The 27838-nt window shown below is 37.9% G+C and overlaps 1 protein-coding gene across 1 annotated transcript in view; it reads right to left on the minus strand.

Moving 5' to 3' along the window:
- Nucleotides 1-1272: 1272 nt before the first annotated feature.
- Nucleotides 1273-27838, minus strand: part of LOC108577601 (protein bric-a-brac 1-like) — a 53904-nt gene continuing 27338 nt past the window's right edge. Inside the window, exon 3 of the mRNA XM_017940784.1 lies at nucleotides 1273-2334. Coding sequence (XP_017796273.1) covers nucleotides 1273-2334 — 1062 coding nt within the window. The remainder of the gene's footprint in view (nucleotides 2335-27838) is intronic.

The following is a 27838-nucleotide window of genomic DNA, read 5'->3' on the forward strand; positions in this document are numbered from 1 at the left end:
GTAGAGATCTCGCTCGTTGGTGGTGCGCGCGAAGACGAAGAATAGAATTTAAAAAAAAAAAAGAAAAAGGGAGAAAAAAAAAACGGAGAGCCGTCACCGTCGACGTTCGTCCGCCGTGTCGTTGTGTTCTTTGGTATCGAATCCTTATCACAAGTTAGTCTCACTAACGTTATGCAGAGAGAAATCCTCCCCGAATCATCGTTTCTCCCTCTTCTTCTTCTTCTTCGTTTTCCTTCACACGAGCGTACACGATGTTCCTCGTGGTGAACACGATAGAATCACGCGAGTGTGTGTGTGTTCCGAGCTCATGAGGCATCGTCGTCGCCGACGATTTACCCTCGTTTCCCCTCTTTCTCCGTAATTGACTCGTCTCTTGGTGGGCAAACGGCTGGATGGATAACGGCGGTTCTTCTCCTCTTCCTCCTCTTCGTTTCCAGACGTTCTTCGAACTTGTCCCCCTTCCGTTTTCGTTTCACGCACGGCAGAGAAGACAGAACCGGTGGAAAATCGCCAGTTCGACGAATTATCAAAGATCGGATCCGAAGACGCGAGGCATTGTATCTCCTTTTCACGAAATCTTAGTTTTAATCGAACTGTATCTTAAAAATATGCCGATCTTACGCATCCTCCGAACATCCCGAATTTCTGTCATTCAAATCTGGATAGAACTACGCATCTCGCATGGACGAACATTTCGCTCCTCTTCGCAAACCACCTTTTTGTTTGTTTTTATTTTTTTGCATCGACGTTCCTTCGTTTGTCTGTGCATCTTTTCTCGACAAATTTCTACTCGGTAATTGACCGAATGTCTCGGCAACGTTGGAGCATTTCGTTTTGCCTCGCTGTCTCTATTGTGCGAGACACGCCTTTGACATGGAAAGAATGCTCTGTGGAATAACGTATGATACACGGGTACTTGGCAAGCGTGTGCAAAAAATTCTACATCGTTGTATGCGAAAGGATTATTCGTCCTAAAGCGAGCACGTTTAAACCGAGGATCGTCGAGACTAGCTATTAGCTCGTTACCTAAACTGAAAATCTCCTAACTTTCCGACGATCTGAAGCTTGAATGGGACACTTTAAGGAGTTAACACGTTTCAACTCTAATTGCTCTTCAACTGAAACAATCCACCCCTGGGAACATCCTTTCCGTGATCAAAGAATACTTGCTCTCCGTGAACAATCCAACTACCTTAAACCAAACCGCTCTCTAAACGGAAAGGACGCGTAGACAAACGTGTCAAGAACGCCTCTAAGAACGTCGAGCCTTTCTTAACGCTGATGTATATGCGTGGTGAGGTGTTTGGACAGGTAATCCGCCCTGGCGAAGCATTTACCGCACATCTCGCAGTGGTACGGCCTCTCACCGGTGTGAATACGGAGATGCCTGGTGAGGTCGCTCTTACCACCGAACGCTCGTCCGCAGAACAGGCAAACGAACGGTCGTTCCCCTGTGTGCTTGCGGACGTGGAGCTTCAGGTTCTCCTTCGAACGGACGCACTTACCGCAAAACGGACAGGCGAAGCGACGCTCGCGCCTGTCCACCTCGTGGCTGTTCCGCGCCAGGCTGATCACGGGATCGGTGGCTTCGGATCGGTCGTCGTCCATCGCGTTATCATCTACATCGCCTACCTCGCTAGTACTGCCACCACCTGCAGATCCTCCGCCGTTTCCAGTTGGACCTTCGGTCATCTGAACCTCGACAGCTTCTCCAGGATTTTCGTGCAAACTCGCCGTCTCCGACACACTTTCCTCCCGAGCGTTCTCGTTGAAAGCTCCCCGTGTCTCCTCCTCACCTGGATTGGTAGTGGTGTCGCTTCCGGTCTCCACCTGCGACGGTTCACCGGTGCTGGATACCTGGTCGCTCCGTTCAGCGGCCACAGACACCGATATCGCGCTGTTCTGTGACTCGGGTGCACGGTGCAACCGTTCCAGCGCGTGGTTCAGACGATGCTTCTTGAACGACTTCATATACCTGAACTGCATGCCACAGACGTCGCAGGTGAAGAGCTTGTCGGCAGGTAAACGGGCACGGTGGTTCTGCTCGCGGTGCTTCACGTACGCGGATCGGTAGCGGTAGCGTTGGCCGCATTGCTCGCAGGTGAACGGCTTGTCTTCGCTGGCCTGGCCGGCGTGCTGTAGCAACGCGTGCCGTTCCAGCAACCAGGCGGAAGGAAACGTCGCTAGACAGACGCCACAGCGACGCGCCAACCCCGCCAGACCGGCGAAACCGCCGTGACCTAGCAGGGAACCGCTTCCGCCGCTGCCGCCGCCCGTGCGTTCCACCAGGGCACCCCAACCAGCTGCCTCCAAACCGAGGGTCAGCGACAATGCCTGAAATGATCGTGGTCTGTTAGATGGTATTTGGATGAAGCTACCTGCTCATCAGGATCAGCGTTTTCTTTGAGTCTCTGGGCGGAGGGATTTTGGTGTGTTTGAGATCGAGGGGTGAAGTGGTTTTGTTGTTGAGAGATAGAGAGTGCTTAGGGAAATTTGTTTCGATGGTGGTTTCAGGTGAACTTTGCGTAAGTATGATTCTCACGTGTATTGTAATAATGTAAGTAATCTGGGAGATACGATTTTTATAGGTTTCTTCGAGATCGAGAGGTGCTTTTTTGGGGTTTAGAGCTTTGGGAGTTTGTTGTGAGGAAAATTCATGGAAATGTAGGAAGTTTCTTGAAGGGTTGCTTATCCTTTATTCTGGTGGAAATTTATTTGGATGGATTATGACGTGTGCAAAAATAACGTAAATAATCTGGAAGATACTATTTTCACAGGTGTCTTAAAGGGTTGTTTATCCTTTTTTTTTTGGTGGATATTTATTTGGATGGAAGTTTTCTTAACTATAATGATGATGACGTGTAGAATAATAATGTAATAAGTAATCTAGAAGATACTATCTCATCAACGTATCGATTATAAACAAAAATATATTTCTTCATGTATATATATATATATTCTCGTTATATCTTCCAAATAGCAACAAATGAATGAATGTTCGCGATCTGAATGAAGAGGCGGTACGTGTTCAGTACACACTACGATGCGAACAAAAAATTCGTATAAAATCGTAGAAAAAGCATGCAGTCTTAAATGCTACGAGAAGAGAGTTAAAAAAGTTATATTCTCAAAATAAGAGGAACTTACCACTGATTCTTGCGTACTTGATACGCAAGTTACATCTTCGTTTTGTCACCTTTAACATGGACACCGAAGTAGCAGTGTAATAATACGCATCTTGATATTTGTTAAAAAACGCTCAAAAGTTAAACATCGAAATAATAGAGAGAAGAGAAAAAACAAAAAAAAAAGATTAACGGAGAAATCAGTGTGTGTAGATCTCTAAGAAAAAAAAAATGGTAAAACGAATTGGAAATAGAGAAAATCCAAAAAACAAAGCAATCCACCGCGACAGAGAACATTTAAAAAGAGCAAGCCAATGAAGCTATTATATGTGTATATATATATATATTTCTACGACCAAACAAACGGGCAGGTGTTTTAGAATAGACAGAAAAGAGACGTCAGGTTCAATGACCTATTGTTAACACAAACAGTTTGCAGCTTTTATTTCACAAATTGTTAATTTACAACTATGATATGCATTCGTTCGCCTAAGAACCAAAAGAAAACGTCATTTTACACGAAACAAGGCGTAGTACCCATAATGATCAGAACGCGTGTCAACGTGGTGAAAAGAGTTACGAACAAGTCTTTCTCTCTGATTCATTTCCCTTTTTTTCTCTTTCAAACGTCGAAATCTTGCAATCGTTTCGTTACACGCGGAAAAACGTGTTCTCGAAGATCACACTTTGTTGTTTTCTTTCTTTTTTTTTTTTATGATCACGCTGTTCACCATCGTAACGCTGCTTACACACATTTCTCCAATGTTGAAACACGCAAGATGGTGGCATTTTTCACTATTCAATTCAGCCTCGCATCCCCTCCATCTAACGCGTTTCAACTGTCGATTACGCAGAAACAAACTTTCCCTCTGTTCTTGACTCGCACACGAAAAGGTCCGTTTTTCCCTTTTTTTTTTTTTTCTAACCAACGGCGACAAATTATGCGCACGTTTCACACACGTATATCCCACTTTGTTTCCATTTTACCAAACTGTCCTTACCATTTCTTTCTTTCTCTTTTTCCCTGTTCTTTCCATTTCCGTTCTCCGAAATCGCAGCTCGGACGCGTATTTCGAGCATATCGCGAGGGGACACTGTGTTCTTTATGAGCGGCAATTATGATCTGTGTTTGTATGTGTGTGTGCACGAGAGCTTTCTTCAGCGATTTTTTTTTTCCTATATCGTTTCTCTTGTGTTTTCTCATTTTTTTGTTATACATCGACCCTCCTCGCTCGCTCGAGGAGCCGTGATCAATCTTAGACAACGCGTGGGACATTAACGTTTCTCACCTTTCGCCATGCTTCCTTCTCTTCGTTCATTTAGCATCTTGGAGACGATAAGAACGGGCGGGAATCGCGAGTACAACGAACGCCAGAAAAACAGACGCATAAGCTTTCGGAGCACCATTTCTTTATTATTTTTTTTTCTTTTTCTTTTTCGTTATACTTCGTCTATCGTATCTCGTCCTCTGACCGGTTCTTACCACCATCGTCGCGAGGCTTCGTCGATAGCGCGGAGACGTCTTATAGTTAGATCGAGGCAACGACCGATAGACCCATGGATCGTGGTCGCTGCCTCGAGACAACGGCCATCAGAGGAGTGAATTGCGAAAACGAGACGCACCGACTCGTTCGTGCTACCGTTTTCTATCTACACAAACGATGATCGCGTCCTGATAATTCGTATACGTGTCCTATCGCCGACTGTACTATCTAAGATCAGCAAGGTCGCGCTAGAGTGTTCTGGGCACATCACGCGACGCTCCGTATGCACTGGGTGTTCCGAAAATAAGGGAACGAGGACGTTTCAATCGATAGAAAAAATCGTGATTTGATGGGTACTCGATGATCTCGATTGTAGAGTAATTTGTAAATAAACATTACCGACTGACGATACATGAAAATTTCTACACGGAGAAGAATTTCACGCGTGACAAGTGAAACGTCTGAAACGAAACGTTGGAATGTAATTTAGCTCGATCGATCGAGAACGCTTCATAACGGAGATTCCATTTTACAGAATTGGACTCTTACGTCACGAGAAGTTGGCGAGATAAAATTTTAATCGTGCACAATGGAGCGAAGATTATCCGCGAGGTTCGCCGAAACATTGACGTAAACCGTACGTGACAGAACTCGTGTACTTTTCACGTCTCGAGAAACGTTCCCGCGAAAAGAACTTGTCAACTGTCTAAGAAACGAATCGGGACACGTACGGCCAGATAAATCTTTTAAACATGTCACTTCTATCTTCGCGACCTTTTCGAATCCTACTTTCGGAAATGTGCATATGTGCCGCAGCAATCACTTTCGCGTCATCTTAGATCGTTACGCGTCCTCATTCGACGAGTTTTCCAGTGGAAATGGGTTTTGTGGAAGGATGTCGTTAAAAATTTCATTGTAATTTTCTTTCGAGAAAAGTACTGTGATTGAAGCAAATTTCGGAGAATAATTAACAATTCTTCACTGTATAATTTATTGATAAGTTTCGCAGTGATCTTCCGATTTTTCAATTTAGTGTTTGCTTTAATTATGCACATCTAATATCGTAAAAGTGTATAGACGAAGAAAAGTTTAATTCCTCCAAACACAATCTTTAATCCGTTAAACATTGAAGAACAATGATTTGTTATCAGCTGTACTCTGTTACTGCGAGCGTACTCGGAAAAGCATCGTAACAAGGTATAACTATTAAAAAGATTTTCTCATATTAACACTGTTAAATTTTCATAAATTATTTTTCTACACGAAAATTAGTACAATACACCAAAGTACCATTTGTTATACAGAAGAATAATTTTCTCCAATACCAAATTCATTAGATAATTCTCAAAAATAAATAGTACCATATATTAGACATTCAATCTTGAATACAACAAAACAACAAAAAAACCAAAAAAACAAGTGGATCATAAAAATTCTATCAATTCACCGTTCTCCTTATCATATCCCGAAACAACACCACCATAATCCTTCCACAAATCCCCAGCAATTCATTTTCTTCCAAAAATCACACAAAACAACAAGCTTCAACTCCTCACTTCAAAAGAAAGAACCGAAAGAAAAAAGACATGATCACGGTATCACGAAATCGGCGCGTCTCGCGCGAAGCCTCTCGCTTCCGGCGCGGGAACGTTCGAATAGTATCTAAAAAACGGAGGCGACCGAGGCAAACTAGCTACGCGCATTTGTTCTCTTAACAATGTCACATATCATCGTCTCTAATCACTAGCGTTTACTCGATAAATCAAGCGATTTGGACGTCAGTGCTGGGTGTCGAGGTGTGCTGGAATCGTTTAAGGTTCGTATCTTTATTTTACTCATTATTATTATTTATTATTACTTCTTCCTCTTCTCTCTCTCTCTCTCTCTCTTTCTCTCTCTTTTTTTTTCTCTCCCTTTTTATATTTTCTCCAAACGGCAATATGGGGGGCGTCGATCGATCTCTGTAATCGCGACCGAGAGATTATCGTTGGGGGGTTTTTGTGTACGTACGCGGGTCTCGCGCGCGCGCGTCACACATCATCTGCAAAGCAAAAAATCTAAAATTCTCTTGGTTGGCACACAAAACGAAACGATGTAGTATCGTACGGGGTCCCATGCGTCGCGACGACGCCCTCGTGTATTCTCATTCCGGCGGGGGCGGTCGTCGACGCAGCGGAAACTACCCGCGCGACTTCGTTACAAGTATGAAAAATATCCCGGCTTGGTTTCAAATACCGTTTAAAAAAGTTATTGCATCTGGGTAACCTATGTTGTATAGGTACGTGTAACTTCATTTTTTCATTTATCATATATTGTACAAATATTGTTGTAAGTCGGTACAAACGTTACTGTAGAAAACATAACAACTCGTAGGTTCTTCTCGTCCTCTCTCTCTCTCTCTCTCAATCTTTCACTTCTTTTACGTGTGTTTTTTTTTCTCTTTTATTTCATCTTTTTTTCTATTTTCTCTCGTTTATTTTCACGTTCTCTCTATCACTCGTACACATTTTATCTCTATCTTTCTTCATTCCTTGCTCTCCCTCACTTTCTCACCTGTTCTCGCGCGCTCGCTCTTTCTCTCCCTTTTTATACACTTTCGCTCATTTTATGTATTTTTTTTATCGTTACGGAAAAGCTTAGTTAAGTGTTATACAATCTGTTTAGTACTATGCGAGATTCCGATCTACAGGGTGGCTTTCACGGTATTTGAACACTGCATTACTCGTGTTATCTCGTACGTTCCTCTGTACCTGTGTGTATATGTGTGTGTGTGTGTCGTGCATTTTTGTGTTCACATTTACGTGGATCTGTGTAACGTGTGTGATCTGCGGGTATCCGGAGCAAACGAGAAAGAACGAACTGAGGAGTGAATGCGGCGATCGAGTTCTCCCGTCGAAAGGACCAGTCGAGGCGATCGAGTTCTTCGTTTCGAAAGACTGTGTGAGAATGGGAGAAACGGTGCGTTATATTTTCACATACTTTCGGCTGATTATGATCACTCGCGTGTGTAATGAAACAAGTTAACGAACGTACGGTAAGTTTCAGGTTTAATCGAAGTGCAAACCTTTCCCACGAACAGAAACGAACTTATTTGAAAATTAATTCAGTTCGAACGGTGACTCATTGTTGTGTGAATAAATGAATAAATGGATCAATTTGTTCGATTAACAAAAGAATTATTTTTCTATTTACTTGAGTAACAAAATTGTCTAATATCTTCGCCAGATAATAACGTGTGTATTTTTCTACGATAATGAGATATATATGTCACTTGGTTTCATAACGACTTAACCGGTGAAAATGTTTCTAATCGAAAGAAACGAAATTAGTCGATTACCCATTTTTTTTTTTTTTTCGATAACATATCATTTACGTATTATCAAATCACAGCAGACTTTTCTAAAGTATCTCGCGTCAATTCTTTATCCTAAACAAGACAACTTAATCGCTATGCACTATCAGCGCATTATCATTTATTTCATTATTCAATAAACACCAACGATTCTTTATTATCAATATATACTTTTCTACATCTTTTTTTTTTTCATTTCGAACCTAAAAAAGGCACACTAATTATCGGTCCTAAACCAACAAATTCTCCTAAGTATGTATGTATGTATGTATATCAAAGAAATTGTCCTAATAAAGCAAACCTTCTTTTTCTTTTTTTCTTCTTCTTCTTCTTTGCTAGGTTATCCGTTCTCCTATTATTAGAGAACAACTACGTTTCCTATCTTATCGTATTCCTCGACACTTTTAATCTACAATTTTTATCGTTAGACATTCGTGAGAAGTTTTTATTCGTGACTGAACATCGAAGAGATCTACAACGAGCATTCGTGGACCTTGAACGAGCTCTGCTTACTAAGTACTGTAAAAGTGCGACCTTGCAAAATATCTCCCTTCGATAATTGCAGAAATGGACGCGAACGATGAGCGAAATTATGCCACGAGTGCATAAAACCGATCAAACGAACGTCCGGTAATGTCGATGATTCTCGGTATCCTTAGCTTTCGCAAACGTACGCTTCTGACGGGAAGTCAGGTGACAGGCGTCTTTATCAACTTCCTTTCAACGTCAAATCGTCATGTCGCACACGGACGATTCCGATTTGGATCAATTTTCTGTTTTCGTCCGTCAATCGGTATTTCGCGAAAGTGGAGCATCCCAAGAAATCGAGAAATATAAGTAGAAAATGAAGGAAAAATGTAAGTTTGATTTGTTGATCTATTCAGATTTGAGTAATTTTCAATTTTTATTCGTTAAACGATATTTCGCGAAAGAATATAATATTCCAGGAATTCAAGAGTTGGAATTAGAATACTCCAAGAATCCAAGAATTGGAATTACAATACTCCAAAAACTCCAGAATTGGAATTAAAATATTCTGATAAATAAAGAAAAATAAGTAAAAAGAAAAATGTAAATTTTATTGTAATCCTTAAATTGCCAATTTATTCAAATTTGGATAATTTTCAATTCTGTTCCTGAATCGATATTTCGCGAAAGTAAAATAGGAAAATAAATAAAAAACGAAAAAATATAAAATTTGAAAAAGACGAAAATAAATTTACGATATTTGCAATAAAAGTATTATTTAGATATAAAACACTCGTTATTTGAGATATCTTCTTGGAAGAAAAACCAAATAATTATTTTTCCAAAGAAAAGTTTCGGTTCTGTAATTTACAAATGTGAATAATTGCACAAAAAAATAATTACAGTATAGATCGTAGGCGTATTCAACGCGTTAAATAAAAACGCATTTGCTGATTTAATTCCCATTCGTTCTCGTTTTAATTTCTGTTAATTTGTTTATCGAGAATCGATGCGTTTATAGGAGAGGCGAATTCCTCTGAACGAGTTTATTTCAACGGAAACGAATGCACAGTTTTGTTTCTGCGTTTGCTAATATCGTGGTTAAACATTTAATATTTGTCCTTGTAATTAATGATCATTGAATTGATGTTCCAATGATATTAAAACCGATCCGTTATAAGTATTATACGTTTAATCTTCATTAAAAATCATTCGATTTACGAGCAACCTAATAAAAGTCATTATTTACGTTTCCAAATTTCAACGTTAAATTCTCTCTTATTCATCCAAATATTGCATTTACACTATAAACAGTGCAACCTAAAATTTTAGTAAATTAACAACCCTCGATCAATTACACAATCAATTTTATTTGCAAAAATTCGAAAAATCAGCAAAAATAAATCTTCTCAACGTGAAAATTCATAGTTTCAAAGCTTTCAAAACTCTTTTTTCAAAAATTCTCCATTAACAGTTTAATCCGAATTTCGCCGACCTAAAACGAAAAATCTAAATCCACCGTATCCAGGAAAATCTCGAAAAAAGCTTTCCAGAAATTGCTCTTTTCACTCGTAACGAATGAATCGCGTTATACACGAAGGCAAAACCAATTCCACAGTTCGCGGCGAGAGAAAAACAAAAGGAGGATGCGCTAACAGAAAATTTCACGAATCGTTTCGCAGCGTTCCGCGCAGAGCACAGGCGGAGAGGCATGCGGCATTTGAAAATGCGAGCGTGCCGCCAACTTTTCGCGTCCAATGAGGCGTCGCGCGACATTTTTCACCGATGTGCGTCTCTGTGGAAAGGTTGTCTCGCCGTTTTCCGCGATAGGCGAGCAAGGAAATGGCGAAAAGAGCTGAAAGAAAGGCCGAGATCGTGATACACGCCCCTATTAGCGGAATTCGTTGTTGAGAAACGGGGTGACGAGCGGCCACGTGGTCCGCGCGACTCCGTTTTCTGGAGAAAGAAACATTCCAAATGTCGGCGGAAAGATTTTTTTAACGTGCCGTTGGAAAATTGAGGTGAAAATACGACGCGTGTATAATTGGAAATTTTTAATATTAAACGGTTGAATTTGTGAATGGAGAATTTGGACGAATTGGAAGATTTCTTATCTGAACGATTCTGATCAGAGTGAATTGAAACTTTGGAATGAAAGTGATATTGTAGATTTAATATTTTTGATGAATTTCTTAGGTTGTAGATTATTTGTTGGTTATTTTAAATGGTAGCTGTGTTTTTGGCATTTTTAAATTGATAACAAAATTTTGGAAATATTCAGTTACTTGAGGATGATTTTCTCGAAAGATTTTGTATTCACAAAATTTGATATCTCTTTTAAAAAATATTTTAGGTATGAATGCTAGTTATTATAAAATTTTAAGGAAAAGACTCAGAAGCTTTTGCAATTTAAAATAAGAATTAAATATCTGCGATTACTTTGAGATGAATTTTTTAGAATTTTGAAAGCTGTATCGTTTAGGTACCTTCAATCGTCAATTGTAAGTGTCACACCATTCCCAATTTTGTATGTAACATTATAAACATATTGTTCTAATAAAATATTGTAAAAGAACCTTCATAGACAAACGTATATCATTAAATAAAATAGTTATATTAGATATATTTTTATGACACAGTGATTTAATAAATAAAATTGCCAAGTAGTCCAAGAGTTAACGTCTTAAAGACAGATATTTGTATTAGTTAAGACTTACAATTAATAAAAATCAAAATCAACAAGGAATTATAATACTAACTACACTAACCATCTGCCAATTTACACCAATATTGAATCTCCAACTAATTCTTCATAGATTCAAAATTAATAGCAATTAACTTCATTCTGATTAATTTCTTAAAAAATTCTACCTTCTGCAAATTTTTCTATAACTTTCAATGCACAGTAATCCCAAACATTTCACCAATAGTATCCATACCAATAATAACCAGGTTCATCATTATTCCTCGCCGGTGCAAAGAGAACAAGACTGAACCTCCCTAAAAAAAAAAAAAGAAAAAAGGAAACTCCCCTTCGAGCAACCTTCTCGAACCTTGAAGGACCAGCCCGTTAAGCATGTCACTCGATCGTGAAACCGTTAAAAGAAGTCTAGAATCGAGGCTCCTCGTAGACGAGGCTCGAGATCTGGTTGAAGAGCGCGCGTGTCTCTGCAACCACACTCTGGTTACTTCTCCAAGGTTACACGGTTCAACTTTTTTCCTCTACAGGCAAAAGTCCGAGTGTAGCAACGTGCATATACACACACGTCCAATAAACCGGGTCGTCGTATGGGATAGACGTAGGAACGTGTCACCGGGTGACCCGCTCCGCAAACTCGCGAAACGCGCGTCGCCCTGAACTGGGGTAGTAGGAGCAGTCTCAGCGTGATCGGTCGCACGGGGGTGGTAGGCGTAGGCTTGCCACCTTCCACCTACCTCACTTACACACACATGGACAACCTTCGAACGGGTTGTACGTGTCCCTCGGGTCGCGGCAACGAGCGCTAAGCGTTCACCTGTCGATACAGTCGAGGACAAAATTCTAAGGGTGGTTCTTGGCTCGACTTTTCGGGTTATGTAATACCTGGACTGCTGAAGCAAGGGGAACGATGTGAATTTCACCCATTGCACTCGAGAGGCGAGCGAGAAGCGACGTTACTGTTACGGTTACCATTTGGTAAGTAACTAATGGAGGTAAGTTTAAGGATGGTGTTTTTTAAGGTAGTAGGTTTGTGGATGTTAGAGATCTCGGCAATGGAATAGCTTGAGAGAAACAAGTTTTGATAAGAATATGTTATGTGTTGAATTGAAATAGTTATGTTCGTTTATTTCTGTTAGTTTTAAAAAATTTCATTTAGTTTTGGTATTTTCTTATGGAAAAAAGGGTTGAGAGTGAGTTTTATGTTGGTGGATTTGATAGAGATTTTTGGTGGGATATTGTTTGGTCAAATGGAGAGGAATTATGAACTCCTTGATATAAGAAGATTCTGTGATAGGAACTTGATAAGAATTGTAGGAAGTTTTCAGAGAATTTTTTTTGAAAATATTTCTTTGGTCAAGGGTGGGATTTTGAAAGAAGAGGAATTGTTAAGTTGTGTAATTTGGAATTACTGGTTTCCGTAATAGCAATTTGCGATGAAGACGTCAGGTCTGTGATTGAAGCTGATTTTGAGGCGAAAGAAAAAAATAAATTAATTAATTCAGAAGTCTGAAAAATGTATCGAGGTCAAGGGTGGAGAATAAGAATTGCACGAAGTTTTCAGAAAAATTCGTAAAAATATTTTGATATTCGAGTAATGTTTAATATTAAATTTTTTTAATTCTTGTTCATTTGATAATGTTTGGAAATAAGAAAAATGTTACGTAGTTACACGAGACTTTAGATGTAACTAAACTTTCTATGAAAATGAAAGGGTTAACACGTAAAGACTCAGAACTTGAGCGCTCAATTTGTGAATGATTAGAAATCAGATATTTCACATTACACGAGCCAACAAGTAATTTATTTTGCAGTATCGTTGTGCCTTTGAAATGGTATTTCGTTTTCTTCGCTCCTTCGTTGAATAATGCAAACGTAAATTATGTTGTAGTACTTGAATTACTATACTTATGTTCATAGCGTGTTCGAATATTTCAAATAGTTGATAGCAATTTAATTCACATTTCGATACTTCTAAATTCTATCAGATGATGTATTTTGTAGTAAAAATTTGTAGTTTATTGATTAACGAACGAAATTAGAAAAACTACAAAAATTCCTTAAACTTCTATGAAATATACGCGTTCTTGTACAGAAATGGAAATAATATAATGCACCTTCACCTAGCAGAGAAAATTAATGGAAATTAGATTGATCGTGATACCTATCAATTTCCATTTTTATTCCCTATCAGTAATACGAATAAATTGCCCGATATTAAATTCATTTTTAACGATTGAACGAAGAGGATTCGTTGGATCAATTATTCAACACTTATCACTTTCCACGATGCATTTTCACTCCTTTGTCAGCACATGAATTTTAGCATTACTTTCCGCAGAAAGTCCTTCTTATCGTCTGATTCAAGAGATATCTTGAGAAATTCGCGAATAAATGAATATCAAAATATTCTTTCTGTGTTGGAATCGATATTATCTAACCCATTAACATTCCATGAATTACTAAATTATTTATACATTTAGAAAATCAATCACCCGTATGCGATAAACGATCCAACCTTCAAAATTTACCTAAAAAATTCAAACTGCTAAAATTTTTAAAATTAACAATTTAAACCTACTCAAAATTAAAAAATCATTCAGATTTCATATTTAAAATTCAGAATTGAAAATGAAAAATTCGGACTGACTCAAAATTAAAAAATATTCAGATTTTATATTTGAAATTCAGAATTAAAAGTTTAAAATACACAAAATAGATAAGAGTAACGTTACAATTTCCCCGACTGTATTATGGTACATTTATCCACAGATTCGTATTGTTCTTCCCACAATCTCAAAAAAATTTAACCTTACTCTCACATATTTCCCATATTTCGAGATATCAAAATTACACAAACATCTGCAGTGTATTCATAACACTCTCAAAAACAACGCTAAACAATATAAATAAAGAAAATTAAAAAAAAATGTCGAACATATAAGCGAGAACGTATAATTCCGTGAAATATGTATCGGCTGCATAAAATCGTGGAAAAAAATTCGAACATGCTGTAACAGTTCTCAAGTTACTCGAATCACGAAGCTCGATTCGATAAATCCCCCACCCAAATTTGCGGCGGTCGAAGTGGTTTCGACTGCTGCGTCAGAGGACGTCCAGCGACGAACCAACGTCCAGCGAATTTTGGCCGAGACTGTATGTAGGTCGCGTAGGTGGGAGCGTAGCGGTGTGTCCGTGCACGCGTAGGCGTGCCTGCTTACGTTTGGAATTGCGCAGGTAGGCGTGACTTGGGGCGGCGCCAGGTGAATACACCCCTGACCTCGGCTCCGCAACTCCACGCGTGTCTTAGAACCTATATCGGCTTCCGATTCCCCTGTCCAGCCCGTGCAGTAAGAATCATCGGCGCTGCACGCAGGAATTTTCTTTCCATAAACCAGCTACTTTTTGCAGAAAAATTTCCAAATTTTTTTTCTTGAAATATTTATGTAAAAAATTGTATCACCGAGTTTATTTGCTCCTTTCCTTTAAATTCTTAAGCAGTTAATCAGTGGAAAACCTTGGAATTTATTGTGATTATTCTTTGTGAGAATTTTTGGCAATGAGTTTAATAGAGATAAGTGTAAATAGTAAAAATGTAACGAGTTAAATGTAAATAAGTTAAATGAGATAAATGTAACAGCTGTGCTTTAATCTTCTTTTATGAGAAGAATGTATTTTTATTTTTCGAAAATTTGCATTGTAAAAACTTTCTATTTGCGACATTTTTAAAAGAAAAAAGTAAGAAATGTTTGTTGGTTATTTCTACATATAAGATAAAATGTAAAAAGGATTACATTCAGTGAATAAACAGTGTAAAATGATTTTACTGTGTGTTTTTCTTTTACCAGTAATTCCTTCATTTTTAAAAGGCGTGCTATTTGTAGTTATTAATCTGAACGACATTTTTAAAGTAATAGAGTTGTATAGAGATACAGCAAGATGTAGTATTTTCCAATATATTGGTTGTCAAGTGTGTCTGACAATGGACAATCCATTTCCCCTTACCCTGCACTGTCCTTCTGCCTTTTTATACTTCGAGTCTTTCTCTCGCTGTTTCTCAAAATCAGTCACTTCTCGTTGCAACTTTTCATACATGATTTACGTTTATTACTGCATCGAGTAAAATTTATTTCATCTGATCTCAATCTTTCTCATATTAGACCACTTTTTATTGCACGAATTTTACGTTGAACTACTAAAAAATGATCGTTTCATATTACAATAAAAGTTTGACTATAATTTTATTATGTTTCTTATACGATAAATTAAATTAGAAAAAAAGATGAATATTTTTAATATTATCAGCAAAATCATAAATCACAGCAAATTAATTCCATTAATTAAATTTCATTACTGAATTATATTACTATCGACGGTTGATTATTTTTGCAATTAGACGAAAGAGAACCTATAAATCAACGATTCTTACTGCGCACAGGGTTTCGTTCCTGGAAGATTTTCAGAAAACTATGCACCGATTCTAAGGTGTTTTCAGCTCACTGATATACTTTTACGCTACCATCCAGTTTGAAATACTTCGAAAGTTCTTCGGCAACTTTGCCCGTGGAATCTCGGGATTCCGCGAAACTATTCTATTTCTCCGTGCAACTGAAAAATTATCTCAGATAACTTCACGACTACTTGAATCGTCACCGAACGCGAATTGTTTCGCGAACAGGCTGGTAAAGATTCACCTATATTCACACTCGCTCTTTAAATTCCTCCTAATTTCGTTTATTCTTCTACATATTCCCCTTTGCATCGAATATTTCTACCTCGAACGTCGTTTCATTGGAAAATTATAGAAAAATATCGAAGCAGTGTTATTGTTAAAAGTAGCAAAATGCAAGAATTTAAATTTGCAAATATTGTTCACTTCAAGTAAGAAATTGTTACATTTAAGTGACAAATATTCATATTTAAAATTTATGGATATAAAAATGTGATAATGCTTATGGTTGTCGTTGTGGAATTTTTCGTCAAATTTTTCTAGAAGTTATTTGTGACACAGTGATCACACGATTTAGTAATTAATTTGTAAAACATATCACAAGTTTTCCTTAAATTTGATATGATCCTTTTCTATGAAACAGAAAGATTTGTTAAACCACGAAGCTGTATAATAAACGTTTAAAAAAAGCCTTCGAAGGGAATCTGCACGCACTTTAACAGTGTATTTTTGAATAATAAAATTTATGTGTGCTATATATTATACGATATGTTTCGTCCCTGTAATTTTTTCTACTACTCCTTTAAATACCTAACAGGTGATGATATACATAGGTCCACGAATGATTACGTCGTTACCATTAACTTATCTCAACATAAAAGACGATTATTGCTTGTTTAGTAGAAGCGTATTCATTCTACGAATAAGCAATTTACCCTAGGTATAATATTAATCATTACACTAGAAATTTGTCCTAAAATTGCATTTCACTCGTCGATATTTACTCAGATCAATTATATTTCTTTTCGTTTTCCTACTAAAATGCTTCCTTCTAGTATCTCGTAACATTATTCCCACTTTGTCGTGTGAAAGATTTAGGTGTACTCTAGTATCCATGAAACTAAGTGACAATCAAGCTTTTCGTATCCTGCCTTAAATATAAAATTCGTAATTCACAATCTCCTTTAAACATTAAATTAACGTTAACAGAAATTAAAATTGTATTGCTTTCATCGGTATCTTCTTAGATCAATTGATCCTTCATTTTCTATTACAGAAAGAATGCAACGAAACATTTCTATGTAAATTAAATAACAATTAAACACTTGAAAAGTTTACAACGATTTTTAAACGAAACTCATGTCTCCTCTCACGATATCCCATAACTTCTTTCACCATGAAAACTAAATCAAACATGGTGAACCCTAACTGGTCCTCGCGTGAGAATCGATCAGCCTTAAATCCGCACGGATTCTTACAAACATACTCGAGGCAAGGGTAAGTTCCGACAAAACACATCCAACCAGCCTCTCTTTCTTTCTCTACGCAAATCTCACCGTTTTCATTTTCCCTCGGTTATTCATTTCCCTTAAATTTCAGCCAAAGCGTGAAAGCGCAAATACGTATCGCGATATTGCTAAATCGAGTGTCCGAACGTCGTCTCTCATTTGTCGCTTTTTGCCGAGATGATTCATTTTTCGTCCTTTCGATTTTTCAACATTCCCTTTTTTTTTACTTTAAAACCATTTTTGTTTTGCAACCTTTCCTTCTACCACGCATGGGAGAAGCAGCATCTTCGACTCGCGCGCATTGCTGCTCGCTTTCGCGAGAATTATCGTTGCGACGGGACACGGCCGTCGATCGAATTAGAACTCAACATTCGGATAATCGAAACGATCACCACGAAGGATTCTTCCCTTTCCTCCAGGAAGATTCACCGCTGCAAATATTTTTTCTTTCTCGCTCCGCCTCCGATTCTCGGAATCTTTCCATTTCTTTGCCGGAGAAATTACGAGGCGGTTGAACGTGCCGCCATGACAGTTCCTCCCTCCGCGACGATAATTCCCGCGAAAAGGCGTGGGTGTGTAAGAATGAACACGATGTAATGGAATTCGCGTAGTATAAAAGCTCTGAATTCCCGTGAAAGTGGGTTATGCAATCTTTTTTGGTCGAGACGCGTGTTCCCAGGGTCGACGTTAGTATATTTCGGTGTTCCGCAGCGATGGCGGCGAGCGACGAGGATCTTCTCTTTGTGCACCGATTTTATTATTACCGCCGTTTCCGTTACACGTTTCCAATTTGGATCGATCCCTCTCGATCGAAAGAGAACGCGCTCTGTGCTGCTGCTTTTTTTCTTTTCCATCGTTCGAACGAATTTATCTCCGTGGAAAGTCTGTGAAAATCGAGGAACTTGAGAGGCGCGCGCACGTATGTATGTATGTATACATTGAAACAAGTTTGCGATAACGATCGGCGTTAACTGTGTTTTGTTGCGGCTTATACGTTGATAATCGGTGCGACGTAAAAATATCGTGCAAAATGGTTACGGGTAGCTTGGGTGTGATCCGGCGAACGTTCACTTGTTTTTTTCGTTTCTTTCTCGTCGTTTTTTTTTCTTTTTTTCTTTTTTCGGTTTTGTTCGTACATTTCACGGAAGCGGAAGTGATCGATCGGCGGAAACGCTGAGGGAAACGGTGACGTGCTAACGTCGATCCTGCATGTGCGGTGTGACTTTGAAAATCGTACAAAACACGGATCACAGTAAAATAATAGAGCATTCGTGCCCAATGTACAAACAATCAAATATATATATCATATATATATATATATATATAGTTCTACCTAAAAATTTCGTCAACATGTTATCTCTTTTTTTCTCTCCTCGTCGATTTAAGTATCTCATTCACAATTTTTATTCTCCTCTCCTCTTTTATCATATTTTCCCCTAACATTATCATAATCTCAATAATTATGATTAGGTGTCCCCGTAGTGTTTAATGCCTATGCATCTTTATCGCGTATGTATATTATATATATATATATACCGTTATGATATATATATATAATATAATAAACTTCAACCTTAATCCTATTATATTCATACCTATAGGTAATTTCAGTTTAGATTAGTTCCCCCTATTCACATGTTGTTCGTCTATATCAATATGCCGGTGTATACAATAGTTCTATTTAATGTATCACTAGTCATATTCAATATATGTATATAATATATATATATATATATATTCTTTCGTGTGTGTGTATATATATATACACATATATTCGTATATGTATATATATATACGTATGTATTCATTTATTTATTTATATATGTATAGTGTAGCGTGATTTGGCGGAGCCGAAGAAATGATTTCGAGTTTATCGATTAATTTATTCTTTCTTTTTTTTCTTCTCAAAACGATATATGTATACATATATAATATATATATATATATATATTCTTTCGTGTGTGTGTATATATATATACACATATATTCGTATATGTATATATATATACGTATGTATTCATTTATTTATTTATATATGTATAGTGTAGCGTGATTTGGCGGAGCCGAAGAAATGATTTCGAGTTTATCGATTAATTTATTCTTTCTTTTTTTTCTTCTCAAAACGATATATGTATACATATATAATATATATATATATACGTAGCACGATGGCATTTCAACGTCTCCGCGAGGTTCACTTCATTTCTCCCACCTTCATCTTGCACCCCTTTCACTTCCATCTCGTCTTTTTTTCTCTCTCTTTCTCTCTCTCTCTTTCTCTCCCTCTCATACTCACTTGTTCTCTCTTTCTTTCTTTTTTTTTGTTCTGTTTATACAGTTATTGCTATTGGATTCATTGCATAGTAGATTTTCCCCAGTGTGAACTGATATTTCTTGTTTTTTTTTTCTTACTCACTTGTTTTACTCTCTCTGTCTCTCTTACGCTATCTCCTCCCATCTCCTCGCTCCTTCTTTTTGCTCCGTTAACCGCCCCCTGACTCTTCCATTACACTTCGTTCGTACGCGAGCGCAACCCTTTCACGTTACAGAAGAGAAGATGATGTCGGGCGAAACACATTCGACTTCGGTTAGGTTCTCCCTCGTTCGCATTTCGATCGATCCTTCTTCCAGGATTCACACTCGAATTTGCGAAAAAAACGAAGCACACAGTCGCACCACGTTGCTTCGACCCTCTTAACGACACGCGGCTGATAACAGGCTGGAGAGAAAAACTGCCCCCAAAAACTGGCGAAGGGAACTGGAGAAGCACCATGAAATGTTACATCGTACAATATGAAATATCGAATTTCCAATCACAAATTCGTTAAATAATTACTCGAAAAATTCGGAGCTTTTCGTGTGAATTCGAAGTTCGCACAAGTCTTGTCTACTTCCTCGAGGAATCTAAGTGTGACATTTATACGGAAAAAAACTGATTTCCATTCCTCCCAATAAAAATCCGACATTTCATATTTAAACGACCTAACAGACGAGGGATATACAGGATTCACGAAATTATCGCTTTACATTCTCTCTCTCTACGTAATTTTGCTCCGAGGGCGGTTCCTGGGGGCAGAATATTTATCGCAGAGAAGAAAAACAAGGGAAAGCTAGTTCTCTAAAAAAAAAAAGAAGAAAACCGACAGATATTTGCACGAGACATGACGTTAAGAGGGCGAAATAAAAGCTGTAAGAGAATTATTTGCGAAATTGTGCGAGAGCAAATGAACCCTTGAACCGGTCTTCTACGTTAACAAATTTCTCACGATTGTTGAGCACCAAGTAGTATAACAATTAACGCTTCGTCTGGTTAAAAACTATGTCAGTCGACTAAAAAATCTCCCGATCATCCCCTACCGCGGATCTTTTCTCCGATAAAACGTATTGCTATCCTCTTTCACGGCGAAGAAAAAAAGAAAACGTAATTCCTCGGAGGTCCTTGGAGCATTTATTTCCCGAGGACTTTCAAAGAACTACCTTTCTCTGGAAGGTTCTTTAGGAAAAATGCGAAAACCGCGTCGCTCCACGTTCTGCGTCTGCAGATTAAAAAATCTTCCTTTTCCTCTCTCTCTCTCTCTCTCTCTCTCTCTCTCTCTTTCCCCCACTCCTCCTTTTCCGTTTTTCTCTCTTATATTTCTTCCTCCCCCCCCCTCTATTTTCAGTGTGTATCTGATTTTTTTTTTCTGTCTATTTTTCTTTTTCGTTCGCAGCGCAGCTTCTTTGATCACGGGGAAAATTATGAGATGCGTTCCCGTGATTTTCACGGAATTAAACCTTTTTTAAACGCTCCTCGGGCGCAGTGTTTGTTTGCTTGTCGCTCGAGTTTCAAAGGCGTAACGCAGCTTGCAGTATTAATTAATGTAATTCGCGGATATTAATAACGCGTGCTCTGTGCTCGCGACGATTACCAAACCTTCCTTCTCCCCCTCACTGTTTCGTCGAATAGTTACAATCGAGCTGGAAAATATAACGCCGCCGAAATTCGACGAGTTGGCTGAAAAGTTTAACTATCGACGATCGAGGTGATAATTGAGAGCGAGATCGATCGTCGAAGTGACGTCTCTGGAGATAAAAGTTCGAAGTGGAATTTGTCTCGCCTGGGAAATTATATTAGTATAGAGAATTCTGTCGTGTGATTCATGTTAAAGAGAAATCAGGAGAACACTCCTCGATTCACGCGATCCACTGTCTTCGAGAAATGTAATTGTTTGAATGACACTTGACGGTGTATCGAGGTAAATATGACGATAAGTTTCACACTTGATTACCCCTACTCTTTGTTTCGTGCGCTCGAAATTAAATCTGAATTAAGGAGAGATTTCGCGCGTGGAAATGTCGATTTTATTTTCTTTTTCTATCGTTCTATCGAAATTAACCCATTCGCTACTAAGGGCGAAAAGAGAGGAAAAAAAGAACGTTGTCAAGCAACTCTCCAGGGCATAAAAGCAAACTTAAAGTGCCAAATACTGACCGCCTACGAATTATACACTTATGATACTGAGTCTCGTTCGTAGCGAAAGGGTTAAAATTTCTATCAAGCGTCCTATTAAAAATCGAGAACCTGTGCGAAATTCATTATTCGTGTCTTGATAATTTCAGACTTCCGATCAGCCGATCTTCTCCTCCAAAGAGCAAACTCCTTCAAACTACTCTATCTCTCTCTCACTCTCACTCTTTTTCTGTCTGTAACAATCGATCTAGTTTCGAGCAGTGTCTTCGTTTTTTCAATTTTCTTTTCCTCGAAATTCAGTTAGGTTAAACTCAGCCGCTAATCTACTATTGTTCCATCTCGCGCGCTTCTCTCCCCGTTTTAACAGCGATAATTAGTTGGCCATCGTCAGGGGTCAGGCTCGGAGACGCTTTACCTTAGGAACACAATTGCTTCGCCGATGCTGGTTTGTTTCACCCCCGAGAATCTGATCAACTAATAGTGCACGATCGAGGAGAGAAATTTTTTTGATATTCCAAGGATAAGGGAGTGTTAGAATGGTCGGAGATTGTATGGAATCGATGGCTCAGTTAAATGGTGCAACTGAAGACGAGGAAATTGGGGAACAAATGTTGAGGTATTGAAAGAATTCTAAGGGTTAAAACGAAGTTCGAGGAAATTGGTGGCTGAATTGAAAGTACAAGTCTTCTGGTGAGCAAAGAAGTGGAAGATTAAAGTTTGAAACATTGTAAAATCTAGTGGTCGAGTGGACTTCTTGAAATAATAGGAGAATTAAGAATTGAATTAAACAATGATTAAATGGAGTAGGTATACAATGAAAAATCTTGAGATGAGAGAAAAATTGATGACTGAGACGAACGTTAAGAGATTTGATCAATGGCTGAATTGATTCGCAATTTTCTATCGATTTCTGCTAATTAAGAAATAATAGAAAAAATTAGAAATTAAATTAAACAATAACTGAATTAAGTGTATAATGAAAAATCTTGAGATGTGAGAAAAATTGATGATTGAGACAAAGATTAAGAGACTCGATCACTGGATGAATTGATTTATAATTTTTGATTGATTTTTGTTAAATTATACTCAAGTGAAACGTACATTTTCACTGTACACGTTGGAAACTGAAGGTTTTACGATACATTATTGAACGCAGGTACGTGGAAATTAAATGTAAAATAAATGAGGTTACCTTAATGCTAGTCTATGATGTGGCGTTCATGAAATTGATGAAAATTAGTATCGGAATCGTGGTTTTCAATTTTATAATTAATCAATAACGAGGTGCTCTGTGGTGGAACATTGAAACGCTGCCAGGACATTTTTGGTTCTAGCAACTAGTTCTTGTAGTAGCTTTCCAATTCAATTTAGAAGATAGCATTAATTAACATGTAATAAAATACGTTCGCGAAGGAGATGATATTTATTACGGAACGTATAATGACATTCTGCTTGATAAATTGCACCGCGTTCTCTCATGATTAACATTTCACTTCGAATAATCGGTATGCTACAAAGTGATTAATTATACTTTTCAAAATTCGTTATCATTAATTACCTTTATAAAGAGACAGACCAAGAATTTTTCTCTAATTAAACTCCACCTTTCCATCATTTCTCAATAGATAACCAAGAAAAAAGCAAGTATTTACGATGTCGTAAAATATGTCGACAAATCTATTCATAGAAAAATTACGAAATATATTCGCGAAACTGTAGAAACTTTATAAAGCTAGAATTTTGTAAGACTTCTATATTTCTCTTGGAATAAAAAAATTTACAGAACTCTTGTGAAAACATTCATCTTTTCCTATTTTCTTTTGTTATTTAGCAAATTTTGCAGTTTCCATATCTAAAGCTAAGATAAATCAAATTTCAAACGTGCGTAACAAACACAAAAAAATTTAAAAAAATTTAAAAAAGTAAATTCAAAGTAATAAGATTGACAATAGCCACTTTCAAATTTTCATCCTCAAAATCGATCCAATCTATCAATCTAATCGACAAAATTCTTAATTAAATGTACATATGATACATTCAGTAACAGAATTATTCCACAGAACCGATGAAATTTTCAGCATGCACCTAACAGACATATCTCCACAAAGTGTACAATACTTTTCAAACTTTCATTACCAGTTCAAATAGAAAAAACTCCAAAAAGCGACCTATTCACTATTTTCTCCTTGATCCCAACCAACTGCACTTTTTCCAAAATTCTTTTCACAGATCATCTAGCAAACAGATCCTTCCAACTTCTCCAAAAAGCTCAAATCACTCGGTCCAATTTCAAAAAACCTATTCTATTTCTAAATGGTGTACGAACAGTTCCGTGACCGACTGTACATAAAACCACGAACGTGTCACAATTAAACTGATTAGAAGCAAAATCGCGTCAGCTAGCGATGTAACCCCGGAACGTTCTCCAAAATAGAGACGGTGTATCTCTATGTTTGCCGCAGTGTTGGCTAAGCGGAGGTAGAGGATTTTAAACGAAATTACGAAACCGCGACGCGGAAGCAAGAAGTCGCGACGCTGTCGCGACAATCGATGAAACGATTCGAGGCGAGCTGTCCTCTCGAGCGCGAGCATATATCATCCGGCAGTCGAGATTGCTCGATAATTTCAATTTCACGCGTTAAGCGTGGCAAGCCTTCAGCCCCTGACCTGGTTTCCAACCCCCCCTCTCTCTCTCTCTCTCTCTCTCTCTCTCTCTGCGTACGTACTCGCCTGAACAATGCGGCGCCACTCGAAACGTACAAAAGGGACCGGGAACGGGCGCCAACGAGCGTGACCGCCCTTAGCCCTCGAGAACGGGACGCGCCACCAGAAAGGGAATCGCGCGCTACCAAGGAAAACAAAAGGAGGAGTAGTCGCATCGATCACGAGAAAGTCGCTCTTGAAGCGCGGGGGTGTAGTAGAACTCTGACTAGTTCGAGGGCCATGGATGAAACCAGAGCTTCGAGCCTCGATGGATGCTGGTGCACAGAACACGCCTGTTATCCGGAGAATTTGGACTGGTCGTTGAACCGAAATCTACGAGGAAATTCCCCCTTTTGTTTCTTTAACATTCTTGTAATAGGGAAGATAATGGTAGACTTATTTTCGGGCCATTCCTTTTTTCTTCTTCTTCTTCGAGGATGTTTATCAGGTGTATGTATATAGAAATTAATTTGGTGTCTTTTTCTGGTTTGTTTGTTTGTGAAAAATTAAACACAATTTTTTGTGTCTCGTAATGGTTTTCGTTATTTTGGGGGAAATTTTTGTTGCTTTTTGTTGGGTTACTGAGGAATTTTCTTTTTGAAAAAATGTAGCGGTTTTCGAGTCGTTCTTCAGGATCTTTCATTAGGTCTACATGCACATTAATTCGGTGCCTTTTTCTGATAAATTTTATTTCTTTCACAATTTTTAATGTTTCGTAATATTCTCCGTTATTTTGGGTGAATTTTTTCTTCCATTTATTTGGATTACTGAGGAATTTTCTTTTGGAAAAAATATTAGGTTTTAAGTCGATGAAGTTAAGGCTTTGCGAAAAATGGCACTAAATTAATTTGCACGCCTAATATAATTTCTATGGTTTGTGAGTAATTGTTTCTGCGTCGGTTTGAAGTGTAGACTATCATACAATTTAATCCTTAACCCTTTCATAGCTACTAGCTCTAGAATTTTTAAAATTTTCCACGTATGTAGTTGTGACAGTGAAATAAAAATTCTAACACGTCTCTGAGACGAGTGGTCTGTAGTTAAAGGGTTAAATTACATTTCTTCGGTAGAAGTGTATCAGCAGAAATGTATGTACGAGTTCTATTACGAGATTCTAGGCTGAATACTTTGGTACTGACTGTTTAGATTCGTTTTATATTGAGTAAAGTGACTTAATACTCGTGAACGAGAGTGAATGTTACCAGCAAAGTGTAATTGGTTTTAATATAGGTAGTAACTGGTTTTACTTCGCCTAAGCAATGTATGCATCGGTGTTGAACAGAAATTATTCCAAATAACGAATAGAACGATAAGGAATTAATTCAATTTATTCATTATTCATAAATCGCATTTATTCCTTATCTTTTTATCCTATTTATCTTGTTTTATTGCAATATGAAATATCGTAATCCTTTCCAACGTGTTGTATCTCCATAATCTTCAAAATTTTCACAAAAAACCAGTTTTTATCCTGCACTATTAATTCTCAACAAAATATTCTTTTCACGTACTAAAATTTTCAGGAGAACCACTATTTTACACTATCAATTCTAAACAAATATTTTTAAAGGAACCACTACTATTTTACACTATTAATTCTCAAAAAATATTCTTTTCACATACTCAAATTTTGAACCAAATTTTCATTTCGAGAAGCACCATGAAAAACAAAGAAATAAGAAAAGAGAATGAAAGTTCCATTTAGACTTCGGTTCAACCACTGACCAAGAGAATCTTCCAACCAAAAAATTGTTCATACTCGACAGAACAAGCGCTGCTCTAAGACGGTCGACTTTCACGCAAGTTTCACGGATGGGAACGGATTTTCGCGAGGAAAATCGGTTCGATCCTCGCGAGAGAGATCGGTTCACCCTCGAAACGGCAGTTGTCGCGGACACGCGGTTCTACGTGAACCATACCCGATACAAAACCGATTGGTTTTTCCACAAAATTTCAATATCACCTCCGTGTAGTACAAACGTGCAACTAGCGAGTACTTTCGCGAAAGAGGAGGTTGCGCGAAAGTTGGTTCGCGCGATCGAAATCGCTCGATCCACGGATTTTCGATCGCGGTAAAAACACGCATGATCGCGAGCAACGATAAAGCAGCACCAGGAACGAGCTCTCCGTTCGTGTAAGCGAAACAACGAACGTCCAGCCATTTAATTACCAGGCTAACGCAACAAATGATCCCTGAATAATCTGAAAATGAATTTTTATTATTGACCGTTGGATGGTCGCGGCGGAATCGTTGATGAAAGTCGGGGCTCGAACGAATGACGCGGCGCGTCCTTATCGCGAGACATTAATTTCCTCGCGCATGCATAACAAAAGAGAAAAAAAATACCGAAGCTTGGTAACACTGTTGCGCGGACTTCACGGTAGATTTAACTTGCTAATAAAAATCGATGTATCCGTTCGTGGCAAGTTTAAATGGTTTTTCGGATGGAAAAATTGATAGTTTTTTTTTTTTTGGTAATTTGATAAATTAAGGGAGTTGTGGTTGTGAAAGGGTTCAAAGTGGAATTGATAGCGATTAGAATTGATCGAATGATCGGTCAGCTTTTGATAACGTTGAAATGATAGTTTTGGGGAGAGATGATTAACCCTTTAACGATCACAATTTTCTCAACCTGATGTGCCAAGTAAGATCAATTTTATTTCTTTTTTAATTATATTGTAGGAGTATAGAAATAAGTTAGACGTTATTCGTAAGGTTGTAATTTAGATTTTTTGCTATAATAGAAAGGACAACGCAATATGGAAAATGAAAGAAAACAATTTTAAAAAATTGCAATTATTGGACGATTAATTGTGCATGTGTGAGACACTGGCATGAACGTTAAAGGGTTAAAATCTTGAGAGTTTCAAACAATATCAACTATAAAAAACCGAGAAAGATCAAAAATTGAAATATTTCATTCGATTACCAAGATTCAGTTTTCGTTTTTTTGTCAAATTTCTGAAATAGCAGAATTCACTTTATAGCTAGAGTAACGGTCCAAACAGTCTCACGTTTGCTACATCAACTCAGTATAATGGCTACTAATGCGTTACAGGTGATTCGTCAGAACCATAATCAGCACTGCTTCAATTAGATCCTCCTCTCCACTCTCCTTACTCAAAACGACACAAAAATAAAATACACCACTGTCATAAACTGCAAAAAAATGTTACTATTACAAGCCATCAGCAGCCATCAGCATCAATTAACGCGAAATTAAACCTAAAAATCAGATCTCGACTAAACACTCGATATTTTCAAAACGACCAATCGCAAATTGTTATCTACATAGAAAAGAACGTCATTCACCGTGTGCTCCGTTTAAAAACTAAAACCCTCAATTGACACAGCACTTTACAAAAGAAACCGATAAAACGACGTTTACCAAGAAATCGTCGTAAATACATACATTAAACTTCACATGGTAAAACGTTTTCACTTGTCGTCACACGATATCGATAAAATATAAAAAAAAAACACAAGAAACGCATTCGATTCGATCGCGGTTCGCGCGTAAACACACACAACACGTGGCCACAGACGGTGCACGCGTGCACAAATTTTAACGACCCTGTGTATAGTGTGTATTGCTACTA

Source organism: Habropoda laboriosa, unplaced genomic scaffold, assembly GCF_001263275.1.
Source record: "Habropoda laboriosa isolate 0110345459 unplaced genomic scaffold, ASM126327v1 scaffold578, whole genome shotgun sequence".
Classification (NCBI taxonomy): Eukaryota; Metazoa; Arthropoda; class Insecta; order Hymenoptera; family Apidae; genus Habropoda; species Habropoda laboriosa.